Genomic DNA, 27,850 nt, shown 5'->3' on the forward strand with positions numbered 1-27,850 from the left:
AATTTCTGGTCTCTCCTTACCTTTCCTGCATCACAGAGGTCCTTGTAATCACTTTGAAGTTTATCTATTTCATCCTTTAAAGTGACATCCTGCACCAGCTCCAGGAGAGCTTCACCTTTTTCTCTCACTGATTTTACTGATGGTTCATGGGACAGCACCATTTGTTGAAGTGACTTAAGTACAAAGAAAAACAAAAAGAGCCAGTTCATCTATGTGATCAAGGTGAATACATACATATGTCTGTGCCACGTATGAGATGATCTACCTCAACAAAGATCTGATGCATATTTTATAAATTGATAAATGTAAAACATTAGGGAATAACTTTTAGAGCTAATAAAGTTTTAAAATATAGAGTAAGAGTAACATAGCAAATAGCCCTTCACACGTGGAGAGGGACATATGGAAAAGAATCACCTTTAGCTAAATTTAACATAGTTCATATTTCTGGCTCCTACCACATTTCTTCCAATGGAGGGGAAAAAAAAAGACTCTACACAAAAGGAAGTGAGGTGTTATCATTTGACTTTAGCTCATGAAGTTAATTGCAGTTTGAACTGGATGTGAAGTTAGAGATTTAGGTTCCAGGTGCAATACTGCTGTGACAGGCTAAAAGAGCTATTTAAAAATATCCAGAACTCAGTGGGGGGAAAAAAGAGAAAAGCAGTTATGATCTAATGTGGCACCTTCAAAAGACAGACTGCTACCCTTGGCACAAAAACCCAAGAATAGGAAAAGACATATTGGCTAGAGGAGGAAAAAGCTTCCAGCAGGAAAAGCTCCGAGGGAAGCCATCATACTGAAATTCTCAAAAAAATATTGCTAATAATTTGGGTCAAATTTAGAACACAAATTATTCCACCTATAAGCCTCAATAAATTGTTTCAAAGATTTGAGCAGGTGAACTATCTATATCTACATATACTATATAGCTATATCCATATCACCATTTATTCTTTCAAAAATTAATTTCTAAGATGTTTAACTACAGTTGGTTAATTAGAACTTATTTTCCTACAAATATGGCATCTCATTTTTAATTCACCATAGATCAGCTTATAGGTATTGGGTGCCAAAAGATGAAGGAAAGACTCTATATAAAAGAGATAAAGTTTACAGATATGAGATCCTGATACCAGGAAGACTCATCTGGAGTACCCATGTACCTGAATCAGACTGTTAGAATAGATCTCCATTTATTGATACAATCTTTGAATAACTGGCAAATAGGATTTCTGAGTGGAAAAATAAGTCTGATGTAGCATACCTAGACAAATCAATCACTCACAAGCAACAGAACAGATACTTTAGGGATATCTTCCAGCACCTGCACACACCAGGGCTCTCATGTTTCTCCCATTTAAGTCCCTACACATATGACCCTCCTACACATTTGTGAGTAATGGCACACTACCTTATATTTAGATAATTGAGCTTTTTTCTCATATAATTCCATTTTGGGTTCCTCAGGAGTGTGTAGGATTTCTTGATATTCTGATATCCACTGAGTTAGTGCTTTATATTTATCTGAGAACTCCTTTGCTAAAAGAAGGCCTTTTTCCAGAGTCATGTGCTCTTTCCGGACAGTGCTGGTCAGTTCCTTCAACTGTTCCATATGCTCATGGATCTCATTCCTTAATGTCTCTGCCTCGCTGTCCTCCAGGTATTTGAGAGCCCTCTCTCCCTTCTCTCGGGTTGATTTCAGCAAACTATGGCCTTTTTCCATGTCTTTTAGCAAACCCTGAGAGAGTAAGCAGGAAGCAAATATAGTGTTAGCATTTCTTTCCTTTTAAAGAAAAGGCTTTCAAGTCCCATTCTCGAGTTTCCTCTTTATGATATATTTTTGAAGTTTTATGAAGAGGTGATCTGCCAGGAGTCAGAATCTTCTTTTCTTTACTTCAATATAGGTTTTAACAAGTCTTGATCAATATATCATTTTCAAATCAGAGACTTAAAAAAGAATATGATGTTCTTCTCATCCTTAGTAGTATTCTTCAAGATCTGAGTAAAAACTCTTTTTTTAGTATGTGGGGCCATGAATTCGGGATAATTTTTTTATCCTAATATTTAAGTGTAAAACTGGAATTCAGATATAAACAACCAAGTCTACTCATTCAGATGACATGGCATCACAAAGAACTGAAAGCCAGCTTTTAGTCTCACAGAGATTATAACTTAATATGTGGAGTGAAGTGTGAGCCATGAACTATCACTCATCCCAGGTACACATGCTCCCAATGCCTGCACTAGGGAACAGAGCAGCAATGTGGAAGAACAAAGGCTTGGAGACAAGTCTGATATATGCACACCTACCTCCAACATCTTCATTTTTTTCCCCATCATCGCTTTATCTACTCTGTCAATTTTGGTGGCCACATTCTTGAAATTTTTATGAGTAGAGGTGTACCAATCAGAATAAGAATTTAGGGATAATTCTGATTCCTCCAAACTCTGGATCTCTTCCTCCAGGAATTTTATTTGTTCCTTTAAAAGGAAAAGCAGAATTGGACAGTAAATTACAGACCTATACCAGTGTCTCTTTGATAAGTGTGTGTCTTTACCAGAAGTTAATGAAAGGGAGAACATTTTCGCTGGTGAAATTTGCTGGCCTGTAGCGAGCACTGGAAGCCCACTTACCAGCACTTGGAGAAGAAGGGCTTGGTATCTGGAAGTCAGCTGGGTGGCCTGGCAGCCCATTCTACTGCTCACGTGGTTCTCATCCAACATCTCCTGTGCTCTGGCTCCCACTTCCTCAACTTCATCTTTGTACGCGGTGACTTCTTCATGCCACTTCTGAAATGACATAAATGTTGCAGAAACAGGTTTAATCTTAGGCAAAGAAATATATATATATACATATATATATGTATATATATATATGTATATATATATATCATACATAATCTTCATGAAAAATTGTATTATGGCAATATGATAAAAGCTGTACACTTATTTGGGCACTTTTCTGTATGTGTTATACTTTAGTACAAGAAAAAAGTATTAAAAAATATAAAAATCATCCTAATAGTAAATGATTTCAGTGTATGTTTAGAATATATTTATTTTGAGATGCAGTTTTGAAAATGTGTCTAATATAAGCTTCATGAAAAACTGTATTATAATAAGACAAAAACTATTTTTTTTAAAGATTTTATTTATTTATAGACACAAAGAGAGGCAGAGACACAAGCAGAGGGAGAAGCAGGCTCCACACAGGGAGCCTGACATGGGACTTGATCCCGGGTCTCCAGGATCACACCCCAGGCTGCAGGCGGCACCAAACCGCCACACCACCGGGGCTGCCTGACAAAAACTATTCTTTATGAGTTTGAATACTTTTCTGTATATATTACACTGGTTCAAAACCTTTTTTTCAAAGATTTTTAAAAAAAATTATTTATTCATGAAAGACAGAGAGAGAGAGAGAGAGAGAGAGGCAGAGACACAGGCAGAGGGAGAAGCAGGCTCCACGCAGGGAGCCTCACACGGGACCTGATTCCGGGACCCCAGGATCACGCCCTGGGTGGAAGGCAGGCGCCAAACCACCGAGCCACTCAGAGATTCCCCAGTTCAAAACTTTTTTAAAAGAGAAAGAGTGGCATAAATTTTTGTATCTTCTTTTAGATAAATTTTAAACTAGATGAATATGGATAAGAAACTCTAAAGGCCTGGGGCACCTGGGTGGCCCAGTTGGTTGTCTGCCTTCGGCTCTGGTCATGATCCCAGGGTCCTGGGATACAGCCCCACATCTCAGGCTCCCTGCTCAGCAAGGAGTCTGCTTCTCCCTCTCCTCCCTGTTCACGCTCTTTCTCAAATAAAGAAATAAAATCTAAAAAAAGAAAAAGAAAAAAAAGAAAGAAAGAAAAAAGAGAAATTCCAAAGGCCTAAGCATTACTTTGATCATTCCTACTGAATTTGAATAAAAGTTAGAATAAAACTAATTATCAAGTATTATTTCAATGCATTACATCAGAGCAATTTCACATGAGAACCACAAACTTAAATGATTTCTTTTTTTTTTTAACTTAAATTATTTCAATACTATTATTCATGTATCCTTACAAAGCCAAGGCAATAGGGTATGGGAAGGAAGTACAAAACATTTAATTAAATTATATTTTATTAAAGACTAATTTAAAATTCTATTAAATAACTGCTGTAGAAGAATGTTCTACATAGTAATTCTTTGCTGCCAGCAGGAAGAGATTTTGCAAAATTTAAATCTTGGACAAAAAAAGTTACTAAATATTTTAATGAAACAAACAATGCAAGGTCACAGATACTTTGACAAAGATCAAGAATTTATAAGAGTTGTACCTTCATCTGATGTAACTGTATCTCCTTGGCTGCCCTGTTGGACTGACGCCCTGTCCTAACTTTCACTTTGTTCTCCAGTGTTTTGAGCCACTCATCTACTTGCTGATACTTTTGTTCCATCAGCCTCAATTTGTTGACTACATTATTGAACTGAGTCCGGGTCTCTGTCAGTCTCTGCTGGTAAGCCTGCCAGTCCTGCCGGAGAGACTCTAAAGCCCGATCCTCTGTCTGGGGGATGCCTGATGGTATCACTTCCTCTCTGGTGTGCAGCACTGAGTTCAACAGTGCCTGCCCTTCTGCGCAGCGCACCTGTAGCTCCTGCAGGGGAAAGGTATGCATATTTTACACCTGCACAAGTTATCATGTCTCACCCAAGTCAACTGTGCCATCTTGAACTTCACATTAGAAAAGAATTATTTTATTCTGCCTTATGCCAAAAAAGTGTATCTAACACTGAACCCTGTTTCTCAAGTCAAAAGACTCAGATATATTTCCAGTAAAATGATCATAATACATACATACTTGCATAAATGTACACACACATAGCCCAATAGTTGTCTTAATCATCTTAGAAACAGTTTTTGAAATTTGACTTTTCAGCTTATAGGCAAAACCATCTGTGATTAAAGGGGTTTTGTTTAAAAGAATAACCTAGGCTTTTTATGGCTCATAAACTACTCAGAGTCCAAGCCTTTTTGTTTACACATTGAATGAGGTCAGTACTATATTTGTAGCTGAAAAAGGAACATGGACTCTTTTTTTGCTAAGAAGGATCCTTTGCTAGAGTTGTTCTAGAAGATGTGATGGTCATAAAAGTTGACCCTGGAGAGTACAGGGCATACAAACCTGGAAGGCTGATCATCATACCTGCCCACTAGGAACTCCCAGGTACAAAAAAATAGCTTTTCTTCCACCAAAGCAGAAGCCCCAAAGATGTACCCTATGAATGTGGTATGAATCAAATCTTGAAGAACATAAACTATGTTTTATGGAAAGAAAAACTGTTATACCCTCAAGGATGTTAGCAAAACAATGTTATATACTTGTTTTTCTAATGTTTAAAGAATCCATACTGTTACTTGATCTGATAATCTAAAGTTAAAGGGAACTAAGTCATATCTCACCAAGAATGTTAAAAGTTTCAACATATTTAGTTAAAATGTGGTATTATTTTAAAAATCTTCAACATCAGTTCAAGCCATTTGAAATTCTGATATCTGACAATTTTTTTTAATCTACAAAAATAGAGCTCTCTTGTGGTTCAAACTAATGGATACATTTTTCCTCAGCTATGATGCCACTCCAAGAATGTTGTATGCTTTGTAAATGGAAAATAACAAGACATATGGTAAAATATGAATCAAAATGTCCACAAACAGAAACTTTATTCCAAAATTCTTAGTTTTTTTAAAGTTAATTTTGTACAATTCTTTTAATTCAGGGTTGGCAATTTTTTTTTAAATAAAAAGACACAAGAGTAAATATTTTAGGCTTTGAGGGCCATACAGTCTCTGCTGCAAGTATTTAACTCTGCCATTACAGCACAAAAATATCCAGAGATAATACATAAGTAAAAGGATGTGGCTATGTTTCAATAAAACTTTATTTAAAATGTAAGCATCATAGCCATATGCTGTAGTTTATTGGTATAGCACTCTCTCCATATACTACTGAGATCCCAGAATGCCATAAATCAAGATCTCCCTTAGTAATTATCAGCTCGTTATAGGATTACGGTCATAGGGACTTCCCATTGCCTAAAATAATAATTGCATATTCAGAATGAAAATTCCTTTAAGATGAAGTAGACTTTACCTGAAGATCCCGCAATGTTGTCTCATGAGTGTGAGCATCACCTTCAAGAACTGAATGCCGGTCAAGATTTTCTTGTTCTTGTCCCAGCCAAACTTCAAATGCCTTTAGGTCTCTCTGATATTCTTGGTGCAGGCGAACTAGTTTTTCTGACTTGGTTACTGCTTCCTATTATCAGCATTTAAGATGATTAAGATAAGAATACATTACCACATGCACTATGGTACTATAGTGTACTATAAGTTTTGATGTACTATAAGAACTCACTTTTGGAATTTTAGGAAAACATGATTATTAAATCACTGGAGTATGATTTCCTCAAAGAATGAAGCTTCAAGATTTATATAAAAAGTATAAAAACATAATATCACTATGAAAAGGGGCCTTGAAGATCATTTTGTTGAATTAACTACCTGATGTCTGAATTCCTTATGAGATGTTATATGAAATGCCAAAAAAATGAATTAACTTTCCTTGTCATAAGAATATGCTTTTGCTAATGAAGAAACGTGAAATTCTTATATTGTGCCTTAAGTGAGGATTAGGACTTACTGTGGATTTAATTTTTCATGTATTTTGCCTAATAAGGTAGGATATGTTTGAAACTTATTTTTAGTTTCTTTGTGAGGTCTAAATGAAGAATGATAAATATTATTTGTAATTATTTACTGCTTTAGAAAACTCTCATCACAAAATGTATTAAAACTTTTATGACTCTTCATTATGAAGCTGCTCAATTTTTTTCTTAAATTGGTTAACTTCTGGGAATTTTTATTGAAAATTATTTTCCTTCAGTAACTTTCATGAACTAACAGTATTTAAAGGTTTTTGTTTGGTTTCACCAATGATTGGTTTCACCAATGGTTTCACCATTTCCTTCAGTAACTTTCATGAACTAACAGTATTTAAAGGTTTTGTTTGGTTTCACCAATAACTATTAAAACTCATTTGTTCTTTTGTACTTTTACAAATCAGCATTCCTGAAAATAAATGATTCTTTAAATAAGCATAGGTCTAACCCCTCCTATTCAGGGAGTCTGCATGGAACATGGTTAGGCATACCTTGGCCCTCTCTTTGATGGTTCTGTATCTCTCCTGAAGATCCTGAAACTCTAACTGGGTGACATAGTGCTCTGTCATGCCAGCCCCTTTGAGCTCAATGGTCTCCAGCAAGCTGCTGTAACTCAGCACTTCTTCACTTAGTAACTAGAGAACATTTAAAAGAAAATAAAGCAGTTACCATGTATACCATTGTATTAGTAGAACTGCTAAAATTAAGATATTTTAACTGTGTAGTTGACAAGTGATCTTAGGTCATCTACCTCTAGACAAGTAGATGGATAGATCCGTCCATCTATACACAAATATAGACTGACTGTGTGTGTGTGTGTGTGTGTTACACATATGGTTCAGAACTTGTCTGAGATACTGATTCCAATTAACTTTGATATCCCAAACATAATTTGTCCAAAAATAGGCTCCTAATCTCCTCTCCATTCCCATTCCTCTCCAGCCCCGACCAAACCCCAAATCTACTTCTCCTTCAGTCTTTTATTTCAAGCAGCAAATGCCACATATGCCACCCAGATGGCCATCTCAGAACACTGGAAGTCACACTTGTTCCCTACTCTCTGTCATTGTATCCACAATGAAATCTTTTTAGTTCTATCTCCTGACTATGTCCTGACATTTGTCCTCACGTCTCCTGCAAACTCCCTAGCCCATGCTGCTACCATTTTTTACTGGACTTTTGCAATATACTGCTAGGCAGATTCCCTGCCCCCAATTCTTACTCTGTTCCTTTTCCCCACTCCACAGAGCGGCCTGGGTGATAAAAGATTTTAACACTGTAGATGGAATCTTGTCATTCTCCAGCTCAAAGCATCGACTATCTTCCCCAAGCTGGGGGGATCGAGTGGAAATCCTCAGGTGAGCCTACAGGGCGATGCACGGCCAGGTTCCTGCTTCTCTGCCAGTTCACCTGGCAGCACTCACTCTGCTCACTCTCTGTTCCAGCAGCATGTGGTCTTCTTCTAGTTCCCATGTTGAGACAGATTCTCCCCCTCCTCACAGCCTGAGGACATGCTGATTATTCCATCTGGACCGCTCTTTTCCCACCTCCTCCCCAGGATAACTTCTCTGCACTGCACTCCTTCTGGCATGGTCTACAAGTCTGCTGCTTCAGAGAGGACCTTCCTGTCCCTCCCTCCACTACAAGCAATCTGTACTAGCTTTGTGCAGTTTACTCTTTCACCATGGGCCACTTCATTCATCCTAGCACTTATCACCAGTTATAATTATTTATTTATTCATGCACTCTGAAGAGTATATGTGTCCTCACCAGAACACAGTCCTCCTCTGTTTTTTTTTGCCTAGGATTGAACATGATGCCTGCATGAAGCAAGATCTCAATAAATATTTATTGAATAGATGAATAATTTAATTAGGCAATAAATCATTATAACAATATTATGAGGTAGATAATTATGATTCTATTAATTTTCAGATGCATAAATGAGACCCTAAAATGTTAAGTGACTTGCCATAGGTCCAATAAGGCCATTTAGTCCTTCAAATAACTTTTATTCAGCATTTGCTCTGTGTCATACAGAGAGACAAATGGTAGGATATTAAAAAAAAGTTAAGCATCTCTATCTATTGAGGACAAGAGACATGTAAGCATATATTCTATGTAATCGATAAAGAGATATGAACGATAGAGAACAGAAGAACTAAGTAAGCTCAGAGTGGTGGTAGTATGGCAGCAAAAAGACTTCTGCCAATTCAGAAAGGTGAGTGGAAGGTTGCTGGCCACAGAGGTAGAGCTAGATCATTACAGCAGAGGCATGGAATCTCTGTTCCATCTAAAGTGCCATTTTCAGGAAATAGTGAGAAATACAGTAAGGCTGAAGCATGGGAAGAAAGGGTATGAGAGTGAAGGAAAGAGGGTGACAAAGGAGAGTGTTAAATTCTTATAAACTAGATAAAGAAAACTGGTTGGGTGCCATGGACAATGGCACCCATAGGCAGGAAAGTGAGACATTCGCCTTCATATGAAGATAACCATAGGTGGAGAGACAAGAGACAAAATGAGGAGGTAGGAGCCTGTTGCAATTTAGGAAAAGGAAGATGGATTATAGTCAAGAGACATTTCTGAGATAAAACCAGCAGGACCTAATGCCTAATTCAAAGTGGGGATAAGAAAGAAGGATCTGGGGATAATGAACTTTCCAATTTAGGATATTCAGCCTGAGATGATACAAATGAACTGAGATGGAGAATAACAGAATTTGAAGGCTTTAGGGGGTAGAAGTAATAAGTACTGATTAGAACGTGATAAAGGTTGAGGTCATCCAATAAATACACCCTCGAGTAAGGATATAAATCAAAGGTTTATTTGATTTTATGTTTGAATACTATTATTAATAAAAAGATTTAAGACTATATCCCCAATATCTAGTAGGCTAACTACTTAGCTGGCTACTTATTTAAAAAATATATGTAGCACTATACTAATATAAGCATTATGGAAATGTACAAAAGTAGAAGTACAAAAGATGTGATAAAAAGAAAGCATTTTTACTTCTTAATGATGAGTAGGCTGAAGATATTAAAAGATATTACAAGTTGTCAAATTTTAAATGTACATGATGAATTTAAATGAATATGAATCTATAAAGTTTCCTTGTAAGAGAAAATTTTTTTTTGAAGAGAAAATTTTCACTCACAAATAAAATAGTCACAAACAAAAGATTAAGAAGCCATTAGATATTATAGTAAAAGCCCCAAACACACTTTACCTACGTGCACAACCCTAGCATACAGGTAGTCATATTTATATGTAACTAAGGCATTTTGAAGAAGTCTGCCAGAGGGCAAACGGAATCTGAAATCCGGCTCCCACCTTGGCTTTTCCCAGAGCGCTTGTTTTCTCCCGCAGTTCAGCATACTGCCTTTCAGATTCATTTAGGCTGGCTTCCATACTGTCCATCCAACCGGAAAACTGTCGAACATCATCCTGATAACTTGTCCACTTAGAAAGAGCTCCTTCGAGTTGACTGTAAGGTATGCGAAAGGACAATAATCTACATTGAGAAGCCATGTAAGTCCCATCTTTATTATGCACCTGCTCTGTCCACTCCACCAACAGATCAGGACAAAGGCCAGCTGGGGTGGGCTCAATGGACAGGACTTATCACACCTGAGTCTGGGTCCTTGACAAGTCTAACCTCAGGAAGCAAGGGACCATGAAGTCCAGGCCGATGAGTGGAGTAGTGGGACTGGACATAAAACTTAGAATCAATAAGCAGGTCACACAAGACCCTGGGAGAGACTTGAGGGCAAAATTGGGAGAGATCCTCTCTATGAGGCTTTTCTGGAGCCAAGACCCTATGCAGGAAGAGAATCAGTACTTAACTCCATCAAGTTGAGCAGGACATCCAGAGGAGAGAAAAAAATGAATTAATAAGAGAAGGAAGGAAGAAGTAAGAATAAGTACAGTAACTATCTTGCATGAGATTTAAAAGTCAGAAAATCATGATGGAAAAATAGGGTAACGTTTTCTGGTCTAACCTGATTACTTCTCTTCCAGATAAATTAAGCCCTCCTCTCACTATGGATGTTATGTTTTCTACTCCATTAATCATCTGTGCCTAATTTAACTACCATGCTTTGGGTTGTTTTGCAGCAGACACTCTCCACCCCTATTTACCCTCCAACCGTACCACTGCAGCACACTGTCAGCTGGACTTCTGATTGCCAGCTCTCTGCCCTCCTGACCTGAGAGCATTCTCTGGTCCCCAGGGCCTGCTCAGCTTGAGTGCAATGCAGGTGAGAAGTGCCAGGGATTATATGCCCTTCTCGAGAGCAGCCCTCAACTGCCTTCCTCATGGGAGACTCATGGGAATCTGTTTACAAACATTCTAGTCCTCCTGTCCTCGGTGCATAATTCTGAGACACGTGTTCTACACTGTTTCCCAGCACTGCCCGGCTCAATGATGTTTCAACTGTCTGCTGGGGTAACCTGCTTGAGAACGTTCCCTCTATCACCTGCCTTTCCTTCCTCATCTGTCTCCCCTGTCACCTACTGGTATTTCCCTAGGAAATCCCAAGTAAATACTTGGTTTAAATAATATATCTTTAGATGATGAAACCCTTATTTATCTTGTGACTTTTTAAGCAATGAACACATGTAACAAACCATGTAGTTATATTAAAACATAGGCATGGTATGGCAGGCCAACCTAAATGCAAGAGTGTACCTATAAGTTTCTTCTGTTCTAATAAGAAGAAAGGAAAAGGTAAAGGAAAGGAAAGGAAAGGAAAGGAAAGGAAAGGAAAGGAAAGAAGGAAAGGAAAGAAGGAAAGGAAAGGAAAGGAAAGGAAAGGAAGGAAGGAAGGAAGAAGAAAGAAAGAAAGAAAGAAAGAAAGAAAGAAAGAAAGGAAAGGAAAGGAAAGGAAAGGAAAGGAAAGGAAAGGAAAGGAAAGGAAAGGAAAGGAAAGGAAAGGAAAGGAAAGGAAAGGAAAGGAAAGGAAAGGAAAGGAAAGGAAAGGAAAGGAAAGGAAAGGAAAGGAAAGGAAAGGAAGGAAAGGAAAGGAAAGGAAAGGAAAGGAAAGGAAAGGAAAGGAAAGGAAAGGAAAGGAAAGGAAAGGAAAGGAAGGAAAGGAAAGGAAAGGAAAGGAAAGGAAAGGAAAGGAAAGGAAAGGAAAGGAAAGGAAAGGAAAGGAAAGGAAAGGAAAGGAAAGGAAAGGAAAGGAAAGGAAAGGAAAGGAAAGGAAAGGAAGGAAACTCCAGGAATAGTCTGTTACCATGCTGTAATATTGATCTTTTGGTAATGGCTTGGCAGGAGTTGGCTTCAGTTCACTTACCTTTTACACCGAATTGCTGCAGACAAAAGGGAAGCCCACATATCCTTCACACTCTGCAGCTGCTGCTGAATAGCAGGAATGCCTTCTGGAGAGGTATTCTGCAGGACAGATTCCCCTCTGGTCACTATCATTTTCATCTGGATCTCTTTTTCCTGTTTCACTGATAATAGAGCCTATGAAAACAAAATCAGAAGTCCTTTGTCATTTGCATCTTTAGCATTTCTGGCTTTAAATGTTTCAGAGCTCCTGAAGACAGTAGAATGATACAATTGCAGGTGAGCCATGAATCTCTTAGGCTCACTGGGTGGCAGATGGGAGAATCACTTGCTGGCGAGAGTCAATAACCAATCCACAGTCACCTGCTGGTCTCCAAGGGGTCTTGCTTTTTAGGTCTCAATTCTTCTCTGAATAATCCCTTCTTTCCACTGAAATTTTATTTTGTTGGTTTTCTTTTGCTTTGTTTTTTGGTGTGTTTATCAATTTTTAAAATTTGTTTCAGGGGTAAAATTTAGTGATTCATCATTTGCATATAATACCCAGTGCTCATCACAGCAACTGGTTTTCAATAGAGAAAAATAGAGTACAGTAGAATTCATAGATTTTCAAAGGTCACAGGATGAAGAGCTTTATGTTAAGGTCTCTAGTACAACAAGCCTATTGATATTAAATGTTAATTTATATATCTTGAGATCTTCACAGGCACTCTTCTTTTTCTATATAAGAAGGGAATTTGAATTCAAAGTTATAAAATTGGCATTATCACTTAAAAGGCAAAGTTTCATTCCCCTCCCTAATCTGGACCCTCCCAACCTCTACAGATTCAGCATCAGCCCCTCGTTGCCATCACTTAGCGCTTCGACAAGAAGAAACTACTAGCAATTTCTCCCACGCCATGCTATTTGTTTTCTTTGGCTTTTGCTTCTGCTGGTACCATTCTCAAATCATAGCCTGGGTAGGAGACTTCCTGAGAAAGCTCCTCTGAATCTGGACCAGGTCCCTCCCACACATCCCACTCTTTCATGTGTCTGTAGCACTGCAAGCATACTCCTGTTTTTTACTGACTTGTCTGTGTCAGCCTCCAGCTTCAGACAATGAAATCCTGGAGGACAATGACCATGTTATTCATTTTTGAGTCCTTGAAATCAAGACAGGGTGCCAGTCTCCTATAATACGAACATCAGGTGAATGACTGCAGAACAGTTATTTTATCACAAATGCGAAAAAGAACTAATATGCTGGGATGGGAGAAGAATTGACTGAAGGGTACAGGCAGACAAGCAAGTTGACCAAGATGGGAAATGTCTTGCTCTAAAAAAAGTTTCATCAAAATATTTTCTAAGAATAAATGTGTCTATGATGTAATTAGAAACACATCTCTTAACTGTATCAAACAAGTAACTACATTTGATTGCAATTTTAGTTTAATTTTTGTCAAGTATTTGTGAGTGGACATATCTGGGGTCAAATGATTCAGGGATGTCCAGTCAAAGCCGCCCTCTGCAAATAGGATCACACTCATAGAGCATTCTTGGATTTGTTGTAGAGAGAGTGTGACATAATCACACCAGACAGAGACTTGAGAAATTTTGAGAAAAACAATTCTGTAAATTAGAGACTTTCCTCTAAAAATGCATACCTCAAGCTTGAGCATCCTGCTGTCCAGCACACTTTTGTCGGATGTTGGGTGGCAGTAAGAGTCCAGCATGTGAACTGCATCTGTCAGCCAGTCTTGGAGCTCTTTAATCCCCAGGGAGAACTGATTGTGTTCTGCAACAATTCTATCCAATCTTGACACTTTCTCCTGGAAATGACAGAAATCGTTTTCCAGCTGTCCATACTACTTTACAGCCTACAGATGCTCAAATTGTAAAGCTAACCAATAGTTTCAAATAACTACAATCAGGCATAAATTCCTGTGCTGCACAAATACGATGCAAGTCTGTATTGATCTGAGATGTGGGAAGTATCTTTGTAATTAGAATAACTGGGTCAAAAGCAGAATGATTACAATTATAATTTATTGCCCCCACTAATCTTCTTTATGACAATTGTGATTTTTTTTTTTTTTTTTTGGAATGAGCAAACCTTTTTCCTAATTCTTTACGTGGGAGATGAATAAGAATAGTTTCTACCTTTCCCATACCACATTTGGCTCAACTGATACTATGGACCTATATGGCCTACCTTGTGGCCAGTTCTAAAAGGTAACTATCTGAGATTTTGTAGTAATCCTAAATTTTTAAAACTGGGACCATAGATATGATTTTATTTATTAATTAGAGGCTATTTTTGACACAGTGAAGATTTTATAAAGACTATGTTTACAGTTCTTAAAGCATTCAAATATCTATTGATTTTGGATATCTAAATAAATACAAAGGACTAGAAAGAAGTCCTTAATTCATTCTAATTTCAGATATATCCCAGGTTTTCTAAGGACAAAAGAGAAGGAACTTATTCATAGAAAAAAACTGGATGAAACAAACTATTAACTGTAAGATCTATACTAGTGTAACTGTCTCAATGATGCTTTATTGAGGACCCAAATTAGCAGACCTTGAAGTAAGTCCACACTAAAATAGGTGAAGCCATATTACGGTAGGTTCCCTATATTCTAAGATCTGAAATGCAAAAGAAAAATACAGGGAACAAATGTTACAAGCCACATGAAGCTCAAGGTAGACCTGCCCGATGAAGTTCAAGATGAGCCTGAATAATACCTGCTGAATATTCTAAATTAGTTCATGATGGTATCCCATTTACTTTTTTTCTAACTATTAGAAAAGATATTTAATCAGTTATGTGAGTCATTGCCGATTCTGAGCTCTGCTCTAGAATACGGAATGAAACTCTCCATCAACACATCCTTGACAACTATAATTAAAAAAATTATCACAAACTCATCATGTTAAATCCATTAAATTTAAACTGCTCTGAATTCATGCTTTTCTAAACTAATTTAATCTGAGATTGTTTAGACCCCAACTCTGAACTTTGCCTTATGTTTACACTTCGAGTCTTCAAGGTAAAAGCCCTAGAGAACATCTCATTTCAGTATTGAGGAGAATATTTTGTGCAACAACAGAGATTGGGTCTCTTCAGCCTTTGAAACCTCTCTTGCCTCTTTTCAGACATGCACACAAAGGTGACATGGCACAAATGCTTGACAAAGACTGGAAGGCCAGGAAGGACACTTGACATGCCTTATCCCGAGCCAGCACACAACCTCGCACAACCCTACTGAGGCTCCAGATCTGTGGCTTCAGGACCACATGCACACACAGCAAGGACATGGCGGGCGTTACCTTCGTTAAATTGCTTAGAGCTAGATACTGAGAAGACAGCTGCGACACTCTGTGCATAAAGCTCTTGCTGGCAGCTTGTCCTTCCCACAGCTGCTGAGCTTTCTCTCTTAGCCTGTTGAGCTGAGGCTCGTAGCAGTTTATTTCCTCAAGGACAGACTGAAAAGCACAAGCAAGTTACTATTAAGAGGCTGGGGGAAAGCACATCACGGACGAAGCTTTGGCCCAAAGGACACGGAAATAAACATGGTGAGCAAGGGGTGTGCCTTGAAGGCTTTGTTATTTCCACGCACCGTATAGACTACAGGACTACAGACTACAGAAACAGACTGCACCTTAAAGGAAAGCCAGGAAACACAGAATGTGTCAGAAATTGGGAAGGGGTACGCTCCATCTCCAGACAGCATAACCTAACCAGGGTCCACCTGAATGCAAGGTGTGCAGAGCACAGGGGTAAAGATGTGGCTAGAAGGGTGGGGGTCCTCTTACCTGGAGCTTCTGCTGTTCCCTCCTCTTTGCGGGCAGATCATACAGGCGATTGCTGCTTTCCTGCACCAACTTCTCAGTTTTACTCAGCCAGTCCTGGACGGGCTCAGCACTTACTTCAAAGTCCTTCATTTGGATCTTTAGATTCTATGAGGTTTTAAATCACGTTAGGGATAAAAACAGATTTTATTTTTATTTTATTTTTTTAAGATTTTATTTATTGGGATCCCTGGGTGGCGCAGCAGTTTGGCGCCTGCCTTTGGCCCAGGGCGCGATCCTGGAGACATGGGATCGAATCCCACGTCGGGCTCCCGGTGCATGGAGCCTGCTTCTCCCTCTGCCTGTGTCTCTGCCTCTCTCTCTCTCTCTGTGTCTCTCATGAATAAATAAATAAAAAATATATTTTTTTAATGTATGATAGTCACAGAGAGAGAGAGAGAGAGAGAGGCAGAGACACAGGCAGAGGGAGAAGCAGGCTCCATGCAGGGAGCCTGATGTGGGATCCCAGGACTCCATGATCATGCTCTGAGCCGAAGGCAGATGCTCAACCACTGAGCCACCCAGGTGTCCCAAAAACAGATTTTAATAGCAAGTCCAAAATCCTTCACTTGGCATTGAAAGCCAATGGCAGTCTGGCCTCCTCACCCTTTTGCCCTCTTTCCTTGTTCCCAACACATAGAACATTCTATCTTTCACTGTAGCCCCTACGGAATTTTTTAATATCCTTTTAGAGATTTTAGGCACAAGTTTTTTCAAAAAGGAGTTTTTGCCTCATTATGCAGCCTACAACAGAGTTCACACCCACTTCTCAACTTCTATCACACTTGTTAATATCAGTCACTATACTTTATCACAGACTGGGTTAGATTGTGAGTTTTCATCTCATGCCAGCATGTCTTATCTCCACAACTAGCTTACAAGCTCTGCAAGGAGAGGGCCTGGGACACACCACTGGTACCCTGTACAAATATCAATAAATACTAACATACATTTTGTCAACTTTGATTAATCATGGGATAAGAAATAGCATAAAGTTTATATGCTAATTATGTTTTTAATAAATAATTTGTTTATTCTAATTAATAAAGATACCAAAAAATACCTCATAGTGTTCTGTGTTTATTACATAAGAAGCTGTGACTGCTTTCATAGATACTTTGTAGGTATTAATAGCTGTAAAATGTATTTGATAAAGTTGTATACAGCACCATTTAACTTTTGCAAAGGTGTTTATATCCTCTATTACTTATAAGAATGCTATATTGAAGTGAGTTTGAAAGTTATGCTATCATGTGAACATACTAAAGGCTTTTAAACTTAAATTTAAATCAGAACTTTAGGTAGTACTGTCAAAGAACAAATCCATAAAGGTTAGCTGAAAAATTTAAGTGGCAAGGGCTGCAGGAGACTGTGGGAGAATGCTCCAGATTCTGCTGGCATCTGAGCTGGATTGTCTACAATGTGGGAGAGTCATACCTGCCGTGGTCACCTCTTAGGGAGACATGCAGCTGTAGGAATGCTTTGGAAAACTAAGAGTGCTTCACAAATGCAAGATACCAGGATAATCCCTAGAGCATTCTACAAAAACTTAAGCTTCATGAGGACAAGAGTTCTATTCTGTTTTATTATTTGCTATATCCCAAGAGCTTAGAATAGTCCTTGGCAAATGGAAGATGCTCAACAAATATCTATTGAACAATTAAATAAATTAATAAATTCAAGGTGTTTCCATCCTTCTATTACTGAAGTCTCACGGGACCACTAAAGGACAAACTGGAGACCATGTTATTAGGAATTTAGTTCTACAAAAAAATGGAGCTAAGAAGCAGAGCATTAGAGATCTAATGCAAGATGGCTGGGTTCCTTAGGTAAGGAGTGAAGTCACAGGCTGTGAGCAGGGGGCCTGAGGAACAGGAATAAGAGCTTGATACTAAGTCAAACAACTCCTAACATTTCTCATACACTTCTTTTCTATGGGGCTGTGGAGACTTCCCATTAAATGTTCTTTCTGCACGTTTCCAATTATTTCTCCCAAGGTCTCAATGGCCATCTAAAAATCTTAAAATCCCACATCTAAAAATCTTAAAATCCCACATTTATATAACTGTATTTATGTAACACTTTAAGTCAGAGTGCCTAAGTTTGAACCTGTCTTCATCACTTACTAGCAGTAAGAATTTGGCAGATTATTTAAATCACCTTTTGCCTTAATTTCCTCATCCACAAAACCTAAATAAGAGAGTTCCTACCTTAGAGAATGGTTATGGTCATTGATGCATGCTCAGTGCTTGCACTGGCGCTGGCACTGGTAAATGCTCACTGTCATTGTTATTGTAGCTTTATTCTCTCTGTTGGACTCTGTACTTATGGTCACTGCTACTTTCCTGGCAATACCTGCTGAGTATCTTTCAGGCCCATCTAATTGAACATATATTATATTGAATTAATTTTTCTATCCCCTCTAAAACTACGTTTTCTACTATATTCATGTGTAGGATAATGGCATTACCATTCATGTCATCTTCCAAACTAAAAACTAGACTTATACTTCACTTCTCCTTTTTCCTCATGCCTCTCACTGAGTTCTCACTGAGTTAGCTACCAAATCCTGTGGTGTTTTACCTTAGAGATCATTCTCTATCCATTATTATTTCCTTAATTCCCTCATTTTCCTCATTTGGACCATTATGAGAAATTTTTTCTGGTCCTGCAGCTTCCCCATTCTTGTCTACACTGTGGTCAGAGTTGACACATTTATCTCCAACTTGAAAACCAGTAGGTTCCTTACTCAGCCTTTTCAACTAGAATTTTAAGAAAAAACGAAGCCCAAGTGTCCTAAAACATCCATTCTCTGTAATAAATTAACCTTTCTCTTACTCATCATTGTCTCTGGGTTATGTTACATCCTTGGAAAAATTGAGAACATAAATGCTATTTAGGGGTTCAGATAAAAAAAAAACCTGGTAAGAGTCAAGATCAAATTGCTTAGTACACAAAACATTTCCTATCTTGCCCTAATATTCATTTTCAATCTTATCTCTGTTGTTCATCCCACAAAACCCCACATGGATGTCAAACTTCTTAAAGTCCCCCATTGCTGACACTCATGACACTCTGGCCCTGCACATTCAGTTCCTTCTACCTGAAAGCAGGTCAGCCTTGGCAGATTCAAAGAATGTTTAGCCTTCAAGGTTCAGTTTAAATGTCACCTTTCTGGTAACTTTCCTTGATTTCTACAAGTGGAGTTAGTTGTTTCCTTCTTTGAATGACTACCATTTCCTGGATGTAGCTAGATTATATTGCAATCATCTCTTTATGTACTATTTCTCGGTCTAGAAAGTAAATTCCCTGAGGAAAGAGAAGAGACTAACCCTTTTGTATTCCTAACATAGTGGCTGACACATATTGTTTTCTGTTTTTTTCCTAATAGAAATAAAGGAAAGAGGAAAGGGAGGAAGGGAAGAAGGGAGGGATACAAGGAAAGAGAGAGGGAGGAAAAAGGGAAAGATGATAAAGAAGACAGAAAGGCAGGTTATTCCTCACCTACTCATCTACTCTTGGACATCTCTTGAACTAGGTAACCATGCAATCAATGCCAGATGTACTACCTTCAACAATAAATGCTTCAGAGCTCAGGCCACATTACACTAATGATCTCTGTAAGGTTTTGAATAAATTTCTAGGCACTGCACAATGGTTATCACTCTCTATTAAGTGGAAGATGCCTACTACGCAGGAGTAGCCACCATTACAGAGAAGAATTACAATAGTCTTGGTCTAGGGAAGAATTGAGGGAACACACATTTTCTCTTTCAAGATATTAATCCTCTATTATTATTTTTTCCATTCCAATTAGTTATTATCATAATCAAATAAAGGATCTATTCTGCCAGGAAATGTTGTTTAAAAGGGAAAAAATTACTCTCCATGCCTCTAAATATTCCTCTCAGTTGATGCACAAAACAAGTAATCTCACAAGAAAAAAACACTTGCATTGTGGCAGTAATTATGATTATAATAAATTCAACTTATGTTGTCTCTGGATAAAAGAATTTTGCATAATCATTGGCTCTTTGCATACTTAACTCCTAAAACCTATTACTTGACATTTGCATTAGTTATAAAATACTTTGTCATCAATAGCATTTTGTAGTCTTACATGGATATTTCTGTTCATTCTCTCAGAACAGCTTCCAAACTTGAGGGATTTCAAATGAATGATTGAGTGATATTGTTTAAAAGTAAAAACCTATTATTTCTGGTGGGACAATGAAAGACTATGATAATAGCCCCTACCAGGCAAGAAGCTATCAAATTCCTCAGTGAGGCCCATACTTCTAATATTGAGCTGTTTCTTATGGTTACCCAGTTATCCATTAATATTCAGAGAGGAATACCAAAATCATTGGCAACCATATTTGGATATAAATGAAAGTGTGGTTTTTAACTGACAACGACTACAGCAACAAACTACTGAGGACATGTCCTTGTGCTTGGCTATATTATACCTCTAGGGCAGATTCCTTCTGGTGGAGATTTGAATGAAAATTTTTCCAATCTTCTTTTGCAGTTACAACTTTGGCCTGGATGCCATCAGCTTTCTCTTTGGTCAACAGAGTACTCAAAAGTTCTCCTTTGGACAGCATCATGTTTAGCTTGTGCTGTCCGTTTTCACTTTCTGACAAAAATTCCTACAAAGAAAAATGCTAAGATTAGGCATGATAAAATGCTCTATGCTTTAAAATACATTGATTTTCTACTTCTTTCTTGATACACTCAAAGAGAAGAAATAAACCATTTTTCATTTCATATATTCAATCATTAAGACTCTTTTACCCTCTCTATACATGGGAATAATAATCTTATGCACCTGATATGCTTATTGCGAAAATTAAATGAGACAATCTGCCTAGGGTGCCCAGGAACAGTGCTTACATTATACAAAGGAACTTTATTAGTCCCCACATCCCTGTAAGTATATAAAAATAGCACACATTTGGGTGAATGGACTAGTTTCTCTTCACAAACACAATTAATTGTTTCCAGCAAGGATTTATTTGAAATTCGAGTTTCTTAAGCATGACTTTAATATGCTTATAAAAAGATCTAGAGGCACCTTTTTAATTCACTTAAGCACTATTATTAATTGTTGGCATTCTTACCTGTATTTTCTGAAGATTTGTTGAAACTTCATTAATATTTTGAGGTATATCAAAACATTTGGCAGTAGTGATTTTTGCATTAACCAACCACTGCTGGAAATCCTTGAAGGCTCTTCGAAATCGTTGCTGTAAAATCTGTTCTCTATTCTGACAGCCCTTGGATGCTTGCAAACAAAGACTAAAACCATGATTTGAAATGTTTAAGGGAAGGAAAAAATGATAAAATAGATTTTTATAAAGTTAGAATCAACAGTTCCTAGAGTATGCAGTGACATTAAGCAATGTAGTTAATGACTAACTTATTGTACCTTAAAATAAACAAACTTCTGGCTGCTTATTTGTATAAAAATATTTTGAATACCAGTAAGGTTCATGCTCACCAATTATATTCTTTAATCAGGCTAGAAACTTTTCCACTGTATGTACTCAGGTCTCTGGAAAATCGACAAAGTTCATTTAGCTGAGACTTAAGATCCTCTGTTTTAGGCTCTGCTTTTTGTAGGGCATCCAGTATTTCCTATTAGGAAATAACAAGACAGAGAAGCAGTATTTAAATTAGGTATTTTCCATATCCTCACACTATACATTCATAAATAATATTATAAATTATTAGTATAGAAAGAACCAACATAATAAGTTCAGTAAAGAAATACATCTTATTTTTAGGATTCCTCACTGCAAAAATAGCCCTTGGCTTATTTGCATCTTTTTCTAGGCAAAGATAGGCACTCCAGTACCAAATGTTGCCAAGTAATCAAATGATCAGGTGGTCAAATAAAGTGTGACAGAAAAGGGAAAGAGAAAATAACTTAAATTGCTTAATAATAGTTTGACTAGGCCATTGGAAGATAGGTATATTGTTGAAAGGTAAAGAAAAATCATTTGAAAGCAAGGTAATACTGATTTTGGATTAAAAATATACATAGCAAGTGATTTTACGTGTATATACAGTTAACTTTCACACTAAAAATGTCTGATTTAACTAGTAATTCATTCATTTCATAGTTTTATTCACACAGTCATCAAATATTTGCTAAATGCCTGCTATGTGCCAAGCATTTTTCTGGATTCTAGGACCCCCTAAAATGACTGAAAATATGAATCCTATACTTGAAGAGCACTCACTTTAACAGAAGAGAAAGACACATGAACAATCACATTACTGTGAATATCTAATCCAAAATAAAGTCTTGAGGGCAGCCCTGGTGGCGCAGCAGTTTAGTGCCGCCTGCAGCCCAAGATGTGATCCTGGAGACCCGGGACGGAGTCCCACATCGGGCTCCCTGCATAGAGCCTGCTTCTTCCTCTGCCTGTGTCTCTGCCTTTCTCTCTCTCTCTCTCTCTCTCATGAATAAATTAAATCTTTTTAAAAAATAAAAATAAAAATAATAAAGTCTTAAGACTGTCAAGTACATCTCTAAAATCAAGGCCATGATCCCCTGAATTATACAAGGTGCTTTTATGGGATTGTCACAAGGAGCAAATGGGATCACACAAGTACTTAGCAGAATCCCTGGCACACTGAGAAATGCCTAACTAGTAAAAACAGCAGGTAAATGACATGCAAATATTTAAGTGGGATTGTATAAATAATGGTGTTGCCACAGTTAAAGAAGAAAGAAAGAAAGAAAGAAAGAAAGAAAGAAAGAAAGAAAGAAAGAAAGAAAGAAAAAAATTAATTGAGGAGAGCCAAGAAGATGAGTGACTACTCAGATGGCTGTTGGTGTTACTATTTGTGTTCTCAGATTTTTATCTAGACATGGCCTAGATTTGTAGGAAAACCACACCTTTCAACAAGCCAGGTCTGTGTTGCATTCCTCATCCTAGTAAATGGCTCCACCGTCCTCCCACTGATCTAAATCGGAAAACTAAGCTACATTTTGGCCTTGCCAAGAAACAAGAAACAACGAGGTCCAGTCTGTTCTAAGTCTTAGCTCTCTTTCAGTGACTTTTTTCCCTCTGCATCTTACTCAGTCTCCATTCACACATCTGTCATTTCTTTCTGGAATGGCACGATGTCCTCTCAATTTGAGTCCTGTTCTCCAGTTTTCTCTCCTGTATTTTCTTGTTCCCCACTAATTTTGGATTCTGGGACTGTTCCTCCACCTCACCTATCTGGTCAGTTTGTAACAAACTTCAAGACGCTGCCTCCTTCCCACCTCGTGGTGGGGGCTTCTCACCTGAGGACACACAGCACCTCGTCAGCTCATGACAGTGGAGCATCCCCATTGGCTTTGAACTCACTGGCCTTTCCACCTAGACTGGGATTCTGAGATAGGGATAGTGTTCTCTTGGTTTTAAAATTATTTATCTTAGTGTCTGGACTAGGGAAGCCTAAGATATTTTTATTTACAAAATTCATAATAACTAGAAAGCTTCTCTCTGAAACTCCAAATGCTAAATAAACTAGTAGCTACTATTTTATCCATATTGTATCTTTTATTTAAGGAAGAGCTTAGTAAAAGCTGTAGAAACTTACCACATACCAAAAAAAGTAAAAAACAAAACAAAAAACCCACCAGAGATTCAAATAAGTCACTTATAAAATAGAGGATATCAAAAGAAAAAAGCTTCAGATCAAAATTTTACACTAAATAAATTTCCATAACTTCATTACAAATTAAAGTGTTTTAATAGAGTCTTTCATTATATAAACATCAGGTTATATACTTCTGTTTCAGTTAAGTCCTAGAATGCATTTTTCCCTTAGGTTTTAAGTTAAGAAATCGCCTAAATTTCAAACACTAATAACCCAATGGATATTAAGAGATGAATTTTACAAATACAGCAAACAAGATTTTTTGCAACATGACTTTATATAGTTTATAGATGGTGACCCATTTTTACATTTTGAAATATTTCTTGGGTATTATCATTTAATTGCAAAAGAGAAAGTAAATACTTGTGAAGCTTTATGACTTATGATTGTCAACAATGATAAGCCCTCTGTAACAGCAAAACAATGCTATAAGAATCCAAACAAATTCATTATTTTATAACACTTTTCCTATGTATTCATTGTAATGGAAGTATCACCTCCATTTAAACATTTAAAAAAATTTTTTACCAGCTTTATTGAGATATAATTGACATATAACATTGTGATAAGTTTAAGGTTTACAGTGTGCTGGGATGCCTGTGTGGCTCAGTGGTTGAGCATCTGCCTTTGGGTCAAGGCATGATCCTGGAGACCCGGGGTCAAGTCCCACATCCTCGCCTATGTCTCTGCCTCTCTCTGTGTGTGTCTCTCATGAATAAATAAATAAAATCTTAAAAAAAATTAAGGTATATATACAGTGTGCTTATTTGATACACTCATATATTACAAAATGATTACCCCCCAGCATTAGCTAACACTTCTATCTCTCATCACATAATTACCATTTCTTTCTTATATTATCAATAAAAATAAGAGAAAAGATGAGCATTGGGGGGAAACGTACTATTGTCATCAAAAACATGAGCTCTGGAGCAGCCAAACTTGGAAGTAGATCTAAGCAGAGAGCCATCATCTTTGAATTGCTAGTAAGCTAAAAGCCCCCATTTACTTTTGCATTATCATGTGGATTTTTTTATAGGTTTCACTTATAATTTTCATTAGCAGTATCCCTAATGCAAAAATTAATGGTAGTTCAGAATAGTAATATAATTTAAATATCACCAAATCTTTCTTTTTAAAAATGTCACTCATGGTAATGATAGGAAAAGGAAGAGAAACAGAATTTAAAAATTATAACTGATTTTTTTTTATCAGAGTGAATAATACCACATGGAACAATTACTGACTTCCTTGTCTCCTTTTTACAAAATTGCTTTCTACACTTTATTCTAGTGTTTACATCTAAAAGATAGGTCAGGTATCGGAAAAAAACAATAAGCTAGAAACACTATAAATAAACCTAAAGAGATCATAATAAAGTTTTATTTCATGGTATACTACATTTGTTTGAAATACTTGATTTAAAACAAGACAATGTTGGAAATACTACATGACTTTCTAATTGGCTGAAGCTATTTTGAAATGATTATAACATAAATAGAAACAGAAGTTTACTTCACTGAAACTTCCTTTTAAGGACATCCATGGTTCTGAGTGTTATAAAACTGCAAGTAACAACAGTGTTTTGAAGATACCATTTAACAGTAAAAGAAAGGATTTCAAGCTTCTACTCTTTCTTCACTATCCTTTCTACACTTTGTTACATTCATGTTCTGAAAGAGCTGCCATTAGTTAAAAAAAAAAAAAAAGTCTGGAAGGCAACCCGAAAGCATGACACAGAGGTTAGGCTGACGGGTTAATTCAGCACAGCTGTCAAAATCACCTCTAGGAGAGCTAATCAGGGTGAAAACTAATAATTGTGTTTTAGGTGATTACCAAATGCTTCTTTTTAAGCTATAAGTTCAATCATTTAATTGTTGGAAATAATTCACTGGCAGAAAACCAGCTATGACTCTCCGTCTATTTATGCCTCTACCCACAGGCTAGTTTTCAGGCTGAATGGCTGAATACAATATTACAGACTCTTACACCATAAGAATGAAAGTAAAATGTCTGCACTAACAAATGTTTCCTACAGTAAATAATAACGAACTCCTTCTCCCCTACATCTTCAGTTTTACAGTAGTCTGACTTACGAGCAAAAGGAAACAAGCTAGATTTGAAAATTTAGTTAGGTAAATAGTTATTTCTTTTAAGTCTAAAGGTTGCATGTTTTTAGTTAGCAAGCATTTTTTTTTTTTTTAAAGCAACAGTGAGAACCAAACAAAATTGTTAGCATAACCACCAACAGAAGACAGGAAGCCAACTTACTTGTCCTTTCTGCCAGCATTCCACTATCTCCTTATCCGTGTTCTTGCCTTCCAGGAGAGCTAACTGTTGAGCCCAAGTTGTCAGAAGGGCACTGAACTGCTCCAGGGCCTGCTCCAGTTGAGCCACCTGGCCCGAGAACTCCTGCTCCGAAAGGGCCATCTGGCTAACCAGGTTCTCCAAGCTGGTCTGCGTTTGGACTACACTGTCTTCCCACTGCTTCCAGTCAGCGCGCAGGGCCTGCATCTCCGTGTCCACGAGCTCACACCCACTGGCACTTGTGTTCTGTTTCACTGTAGGAGCCAGCAACTCCACTCTGCTTAGGCGGCTTGCACCAATCTCTCTGGAATCCATCAGCTCCTGTAATGGAATATCGTCATGGCAACCAAGGAGGCTGTGAGTCACTTGGGCTGCAAGTTTACAAATGTGTACAGAGGGGGACCCTGTCCTGCTAGGAAGTTTTAGCAAGTGTGCCACAAGGACCGGAATCAATTCATCCGCCCACACTTAAGTTGGAATAGTGGAGTTATCATCATGAGTGCTGAGATTTGTGGCTAAATAAGCTGCGGAATCTGTGACATCCTGGAACAGACTAGACAGGGACCCTGAAGTCAGGCATTGTTTGAATATGTGAAATTGTTTTGATAGTGATATAAACATTTGCTTGTACTGTGTTTCTCCTATAAATATGCAAATCTGTATTTCTCCCTATGTTCACAGATGAGTGACCAGGACTTGTGCCCTGCCCACGGTCTCTGCTCCATTTCATCTTCTTCCAGAAGATGGTGGCTGAAGTCAGTTCTATGCTGCAAGGAATCAAGCCACGACATCATCACCAAAGAAGTAGTCCCACTCAATTCCAAACACTTCAGTACCTTAAACATTTTTATAGTAACTAAAATGGATAATTCAGAGACCTACTTAGTCAAAAGTTCAAAGTAACTTTTAGACTGGGCTTATTTATTGCTATTATTTTTACTTTTAAGAAGCTTACCAGAAATTTAACAATTTAGGTATAGCTTTTAGCTTAAAGCACACAAGTACTCTAAAGGACAAGATAAAATTAAAATATGCATTACAAATTAGGTAGTGACATTTCTTTCTGAGAAGAGATTATTTTACTGAAATTTGTCTCACTGTATTCATCATCTGGGTTTTTATATATTTACATATCTATTGCTCAAGTTAGGATTTAGATAGTATTAATGCAAAATTATGACTTCTGTCCTGGATTAAATAGAAGGAAAAGAGGATTATTAGGGAAAAAATTTCAAGATGAAAATCAATTACAAATTAACAAGTGTACAAAAAATAGGAATGTTAAGTATGAAGCATGTTATGTTAACTAACCTACAAATATAGTTCATATTTCATTAGATTCTCTTGAAATAAATATACTTTCTCAAAATTATGTATAAGAGCCACATTTTAGTATAGATCATTTAAAAGTATTTATACCATAGTCCAAGGGGAAATCACCTGAATCTGACACATAGTTAGCATTTAATTTGTATACCCATTCTTTCCTCAGCAGCAGGAAAATAAGGCAGGATACTCTGCCTTATTTATCAGTGTATAAAGTAAGTAGAGATTTGGGGAAGAAAACAAATAATAGATTTTTTTTAAATGAGCTATGTCTAATTATTGGATTTAAATACTTCTAATTTGCCTTTCAACTGATTTCAAATTTTGAGTTTAGAGAGTATCAATAGTCAAAATCAGTTTCCCAAAATACTCTCTATTTTGCATTATCTTAGTTTTCTTTGGCATAAAATGGGACATTTCGATATCTGCAATCACTAATTCTACTCATCCAAATTTTGAATAAGAATGTCATCAATTTTTAAAAGATTTTATTCATTTATTTTAGAAAGAGTGGAGGAAGGGGCAAAGGGAGAAGGGAGGGAGAGAGAGAGAGAGAGAAAGAGAGAGAGAGAGAATCTCCAGCAGACTTCCTGCTGAGCATGGAGCCTGATGTGGTGCTTGATCTCACGACCCATAAGATCATGATCTGAGCCAAACCAAGAGACAGACGCTTAATCAACTGAGCCACTCAGACATCCCAAGAATGTCATCATTTTAAAGTATTTGAAATG

The 27,850-nt window shown here is 37.3% G+C and overlaps 1 protein-coding gene across 16 annotated transcripts in view; it reads right to left on the bottom strand.

Moving 5' to 3' along the window:
* The window catches only part of SYNE1 (spectrin repeat containing nuclear envelope protein 1), a 449,297-nt gene that overhangs the window by 200,474 nt on the left and 220,973 nt on the right, over positions 1–27,850 (bottom strand). For 15 of the 16 annotated variants that reach the window (XM_049113743.1, XM_035708408.2, XM_049113741.1 and 12 more), the window contains 16 exons: positions 25,758–26,114; positions 21,328–21,464; positions 20,948–21,125; positions 20,294–20,476; positions 15,789–15,932; positions 15,303–15,458; positions 13,634–13,798; positions 11,998–12,170; positions 10,034–10,187; positions 7,192–7,335; positions 6,133–6,297; positions 4,318–4,635; positions 2,638–2,793; positions 2,314–2,484; positions 1,415–1,741; positions 21–173 (listed from right to left, as the gene is read on the bottom strand). In XM_049113743.1, coding sequence (XP_048969700.1) covers positions 21–173; positions 1,415–1,741; positions 2,314–2,484; positions 2,638–2,793; positions 4,318–4,635; positions 6,133–6,297; positions 7,192–7,335; positions 10,034–10,187; positions 11,998–12,170; positions 13,634–13,798; positions 15,303–15,458; positions 15,789–15,932; positions 20,294–20,476; positions 20,948–21,125; positions 21,328–21,464; positions 25,758–26,114 — 3,081 coding nt within the window. The remainder of the gene's footprint in view (positions 1–20; positions 174–1,414; positions 1,742–2,313; positions 2,485–2,637; positions 2,794–4,317; positions 4,636–6,132; positions 6,298–7,191; positions 7,336–10,033; positions 10,188–11,997; positions 12,171–13,633; positions 13,799–15,302; positions 15,459–15,788; positions 15,933–20,293; positions 20,477–20,947; positions 21,126–21,327; positions 21,465–25,757; positions 26,115–27,850) is intronic. The other variant, XM_049113755.1, reaches the window with a different exon arrangement.

The sequence above is a fragment of the Canis lupus genome, chromosome 1, assembly GCF_003254725.2.
Source record: "Canis lupus dingo isolate Sandy chromosome 1, ASM325472v2, whole genome shotgun sequence".
Lineage (NCBI taxonomy): Eukaryota > Metazoa > Chordata > Mammalia > Carnivora > Canidae > Canis > Canis lupus.